General features: G+C 42.2%; 1 protein-coding gene across 1 annotated transcript in view; it reads right to left on the bottom strand.

The window, feature by feature from the left end:
• Positions 1-1,006: 1,006 nt before the first annotated feature.
• The window catches only part of WASHC5 (WASH complex subunit 5), a 45,130-nt gene continuing 40,126 nt past the window's right edge, over positions 1,007-6,010 (bottom strand). Inside the window, exons 27-29 of the mRNA XM_031439615.2 lie at positions 4,976-5,129; positions 4,386-4,473; positions 1,007-1,422 (exon numbers count right to left, since the gene is read on the bottom strand). Of these exons, the coding sequence (XP_031295475.1) occupies positions 1,366-1,422; positions 4,386-4,473; positions 4,976-5,129 (299 nt within the window). The 3' untranslated portion in view covers positions 1,007-1,365. The remainder of the gene's footprint in view (positions 1,423-4,385; positions 4,474-4,975; positions 5,130-6,010) is intronic.

Raw genomic sequence — 6,010 nt, 5'->3', positions numbered from 1 at the left:
GCGGAGGTCCCCTCCCTCAGCCCCTCTGGGCAAGACTTCACACGGCTAGGTGGAAGTTCATGGTTCAGGTTCTGCCCTGGCCTCGACCAGGCTGGGATGTTGAGGCTTCTGCTTCCCTCTGCTGACTAGATGCCTTTTAAAACCATTTCTGCTATGATGGTGAAATAAAGCACATAAAGTCATTTTTTTCTTTCAGTATCTTAGGATTTGAGAACTTCTGACAAAAGAAAAGGACTTATAAAATCATAAAACTGAAGGGACCCTGTGAAATCATTAAACCCTGACTTTACAGATGATGCCAACTGGTGACCTTGGGACAAAGGTTAACTAGTGGTGGAATCAGGACTCAAACTTTGCCTCCCAACTACACATCGGGGCTGCTTCTGCTACTTGCCACATGACTGTCAAGTACAACTGTCAAGTACATTTCAGATTCCGGTTTCCTTTGTTTTCTCTTGTTCCCCTCCTCTCCAGAGGAGCCCATGTGGTCTGGATTAAAAACACCCTTCTCACTCCTACCCTAGTTGCCACAAGAGGAGGGCAGCTCCTCTTTAGGGTAATCTTCATGTAGAAGTGATTTAGGATTTTGGAAGAGTTAAAAACTAATGGCTAAGCTGTTACTAAAAAAAAAAAAGAGGGGGCTTAGGTTGGCATTAGGGCTGTGGGGATTTGGGGTGGAGCTCAGGGGCTGCTGAGGAAGGAAGAGGGGAGGGAGCAGCTGATGTCAGGGAGTCCCACTGAAGGGATGCTGGGAACCCCCAGGGTATCTGATTAAGAGGACACTGAGCCTTGGACATGAATAAACTTCCGTGGTAAGTGGTCCATGGATTGCGTGGGCTCTACATCTGCTACCAGTTTCCCTGTCACCACGTGTCTGCTGGCCTGCTGTGGGTGTGACCATGGGCACAACATTGGACCTACCAGATTCCTCTCTTACCTTCCAGACGAAGCTTTTTGCAGGGTGAAGATACAATTTTTGAATCATAAGCAGAAGAACAACTTTGGGTACTGGCAATACAATTTTACTGAAAATCTGGAGTTACACAAATAGTTCTTTAGAACATAAAACTAAATGGATTTATACATAACAATTACATTCAGCATTTAGAAGAGGCAGTACAAAAATGTGTTCTGCTTCTACACGGATATAAATTGCATATAATACCATGATTTAAACAATGTTAATTATATTAACTAGTTCCGTGGGATGCTAGTCTTACTCAGAACGTCTGATGTTTCCCACAATAAAGGGAAAGAATGCAGTTCTATGAGCAGCTGAGTTTTTCATTTCTAAGTTCATTTTAGTGATGGTGGGAAGATATAAAGATATAATCCTTTCATTGAAGAGGCAGAAGGCAAAAAATGTTACAGCACTGTTCTGAACTCATCAAAAATGAAATTAGGCACGTGTGCTTCAGCAACCTACAAAAATTAAAACAAAAGAGTTAACTTATTTATAGTGTTATAAGTCAGAACCAATTCAGAAATTTTCCATGAAAAAATTAAAGAAATGAAGACATCCTTTGGAACAGGGTGAACCAACCACAGGAGAGTACTGGACCACTCCTTGAGACCGCCACCTTCTGTTTCTGGTGTTCTTACCACTGGTGCCTAATTTCTTGGCACTGCTGACAGCTCCTCCTGCCTCCGGACATGAGCTCCTTGGCTTTTAAAGGCACTTAGATCTGCAAGGGTGCACATGTCTCTGCAAAGTACTAAGAGCTAGTCTCAGGTCCCCTCACAATTAAGTGATGACCAACCTAGGAAGAACAGGACATCTGGCAAGATGAGGCCAGAGCGGGGAGAGGAGGGAGGCCCTCAAAGGCAAGCATTCTCTAACTGTTCTGGGGGAAGCCCTCAGAGGGGTGAGCTGGGGTGGAATGTAGAACTAGGTATCTCCAAGTGCAGGAAATTGAGGTTTTTAAGAAACATTAATTTTTTTCTCCTTATAAAGGTATCACCTGCTGATCAGAGGAAATTTAGCAAATGCAGATGAGTATAAAAAAGGAATAGTCTCTAATATCCATTACTTAGAGAAAACTAAAACTGATAATTATTTTGTATTGCATTTCTCCAATTTACACACACACACACACACACACACACACACACACACACTCAAAATTAGGTTAACATAATCTCGTGTCCTTTATCTTGGCTAAATTTTATGTTATGAACATCCTTAACATGTGTATCCTGGTGAACTTATGCACATACACCCAGCAGGTAAATTTCTAGAAGTGGAATTGCTGGGATCAGGTAAGATACTACAAAAAGTTTTTTTAAACACATATAGTCAAATTGCTCTCCCCAAAAGACAGTGGGGAATATTCCCCACTGGGGAATCCTCCCCATTGACAATACTGAGAAGTCTCACTGCTTCAAACCCTTCAAAGCCCTGGAGGCCCAACATTTTACTTTTTAACCATGCTGATGAGTAGAAACAGTAATTTTACTGTTTTTGATTTGTGTCCCTTGAATTTGAGGTTAAACATCTTTACAAACGTTTATTGCCCATTTGTATTTCTTTTCTTGAAAACTGTCTGTTAATATCCTCCGCCCAATTTTTTTCTAGTACATTGGTCATCTTTTTCTTACTGATGTAGAGGAGCACACTATAAAGTTTTTTTTTTTTTTTTTAAATGGCCTTTTGTTAGGCCATTGCTTGGGGAAAAATACTTTCCCCCAATTTTTAAAAAAAATTGAGACATCAGAATTGTTCCATTACATTCAGCACTGTTACAGGAGATCAACTCTCTAAATCTTTCCTTTATGGTTTCCTCCTTTGGTATTACATATAGGGAGTTCTGAGAGTCAATACATACTTGTCTAAAATTTCTACTAATTTATTGGTTTCATTTTTCACAGTAATTATTTGTAATTAATTTTGATACATGGAAGATGTAAAGAGACTAACTTCCTATTTTTCAACAACATAGTGAACTAACTGTCCCAACATTATTGACTAATGTTTCCTGTCCCCCCTCACTTGAGATGCGGCACACAATCACACACAGTTGGACGTGCCAGGATCTGCTGCTGGGCTACACGTTCTGGTCAACTGACCCACCTCTTGTGTTTCACACCAGCATCACACTATTTTGACTTTTGTAGTTTTGTAAAAATAAGTATTTTAATATCTGGAATGCTATGTTTTCATATCTTATTTAAAAAAAATCTACTTTAGCCTAAGTTCTATGAAATTTTAAAAAATCTCCCCCCCCAAGTTAAAAAATTTATCTGGGATTTTGATCATAACTGCACTAAAACTATCAACTAGAAAGAATATTTGAGTTTCCTTATTCAGAAACATGGACTTCCAAAATTTTATAGTTTCTTCCTACATTCTTCTTTCCTATTTCTTACAGAGGTTACTATTCCTGGCTATGTTATTTCCTTGTTAATTCTGTCAATAGGAGCTTTTTCACATTATACTTTTGAATTGCTTATGAGCGTCTTTGTACATTATGTAATCAGCTTATTTTCTGAATTCTTAATATTTTAATAGTTTTCTACATGCTTCTATTGGGTGATCAAGGAAGACAAATACATTCTCAGTAAAACAGATTTGTCTTCTTTTCATTATGTGTTTTACGTCTTTCATTTCCTATCTCCTTGTCTGGAACCTGTACAACAAAAAGCAGAAAGGAAAGTCAGTATCCTCATGGAACTCTGACAGCCCTGACCCTGATGAGAGCACCGTTAGCGTTTACAATTAAGTATGACATGGCAAGCTAATTTTAAAAACATCATTTTTGGCTTTTGTTATAAAAAATTATCTTTGCTAACCTACTAATTTTTAAAAATCAGAATGGATCTGCAGCATCTACTGAGAGCCTTTCCTATTTCAGTGTCAAGCTGTCTGTCCACTTTGAGCTACAGCTTATCCAAGTGGAGTAACTAGTGAGAAAAGGAAAGAGCATCTTGGGAGATAAAAGTAGTCTGTCGTTTTTGGAAACCGTGGTTGTATAGCATTTGGGCCGTGCTGTGAACTTAACCAGACTTGCTGTGGGAACCAGGTTCTTGCGGAGATGAAAAGACGAAGTACACAAGTGTTTCTCTGCCCTGGCCCCTCAACGACTTCTCCCCTGGACTGCCCATCCTAACTCCTCCTGAACAGGCGAGCTGCTGACAGGAGGAGGGTGTGGTAGAGAGTGAGAAGAGGAGGAAAGTTGTATTCGACCCTGTCTTCTTGCAAAGCACTTAACATGGGGAGAAGGGAGGAACATCTCCGAGCCCAGCCGGGGGGCCGAGCAGGGGTGAGGAGCCCAGAGCCGGCCACTGCGAACGAGCTTCCAGACTTCACTCCTCAGAGGCCAGGGCCACTCTTCACGCCATCTTTCTACAAAAAGGACATTAAGTGCTGTTCTTTATCTACTGCTTACCCTCCTGGGTAGCTTTGTGTACCGAACATAATCCTCCAGAAACAGAAGCGCACCCACAACATCTGCAGGCATTTCGGGCATCTTCTGGCTGAAACAGAGAACAGTCTGGCTCAATTAACTACTTCGCACACAGCAGACCCTCAGTTAATATATCAAAAGACGAAGTAAACGACAGATGACTAAGTGAAGTCAAGGAGGAGAAATCTCTCGACACTGAGGTGCTCCCTGACTCCCACTGAAGGGTGCAGCCCTCCCTTGGCAGTGGCCCAGCGGGAGGACACGGGCTCCCCGAGTTCAGAGCATAGATCCACGCTGGCAGGGAACAGGCCTGTGCTTTCCTCCCTGCTAATGGGCGTCGCTACTGGTGGTCATGACTCACTCTTGGAAAATCACCGTGAATACTCCCGCGGGCTCCCCCGCAGAGTGACTGAGGATGGGCACACCTTTCTTTGCTCCAAACAGGGAGATGTGCCCCGACCTGCTGTACAGACAGCATCTCTCCTAGGGAGGTGACACGAGGAATCTGGCACGCAAGGTCTCCCGCCCACTCTGTAGCGTGGGCCCCGTTTTCCGCGGTTGGCCTCCTGTACCTTGTGCACTGCTCCACTGTGGAGCGGATGAACTGGCCGATCAGCGCCAGGAACTGTTCTGTGTACCGGGAATGAAACTGCTTCAGCAGGGTGAGCAGCCCCAGCACGAGTGGGGGCCAGTCCACCGGGTCGGCGGGTTTCCGGCAGACCATTCCTGCAAGGACGACCACCACAGGTTACACCACCAAGTGACGGGCTCCCCTTTGGCAACGTTCATTCCGTAGGAATTTTCGTGAATGTCAAAATGTCTGTGGCCTGTCACATCACTGGCAGATGATTATTTGGAAGGAACGACAGTTCAGGACTACATTTTGAGTTAGGCCCAGGATTGGTGGAGGCTTCTAGTGGTCTGATGGATTCAACACCATAAAATGGTTACGAATTTTTATAATTATCATCACTGTTTCTTTTGGATTAAACGATGAGTATAGACAACTGTTAAGAAATTTTAAAGATATAGATAAATGTAAAGGAGGAAATAAAAATTACCTATAATCAGCTTCTGTTAATGGCAGCAAGGCTTACTAAATACCCTGAACTACTCTCTCGAAATTAAACACTTAAAATGCTGGATAAAAATTTTAAAGTATCTTTAAACACAATGTTGAATGTAACACAAGAAAAGAACTTGCATAAGTCAAGACAGTAGAAGAGGGAATATGTGAAGTGAGGAGTGAGGGCCAAAGCTGGCTTTTTCACTAAGGATTTCTGCTCAAATCTGGAGACCTTGACCTTCTGCCTAGGTGGCTGCATGGGGAACAGGAAACAGATCACAGTGTTGAAAACGAACAAAGCTTGGAGACTTACACTGACGGATTTCAAGACTTATTATGCAGTCACAGTAATCAGGAAAGTATCGGCATAAGGAGAGATAATTGGGTCAATGGAACAGACTAGAAAATCCAGAAATAGTCCTACCCGTAAACAGTCCATTGAATTTCCATGAATATCCAAACAATTTAATGGAGAAAGAGAAATCTTTTCAATAAATAGTGCTGAAACTGAATATTCTCACGGGGAAAAAAAATGAACCTT

This window comes from Camelus dromedarius, chromosome 20, assembly GCF_036321535.1.
Source record: "Camelus dromedarius isolate mCamDro1 chromosome 20, mCamDro1.pat, whole genome shotgun sequence".
NCBI classification, from domain to species: Eukaryota; Metazoa; Chordata; class Mammalia; order Artiodactyla; family Camelidae; genus Camelus; species Camelus dromedarius.
Note: the sequence above shows the minus strand (reverse complement) of the source record. Positions and strands in the feature narration are given on the sequence as shown.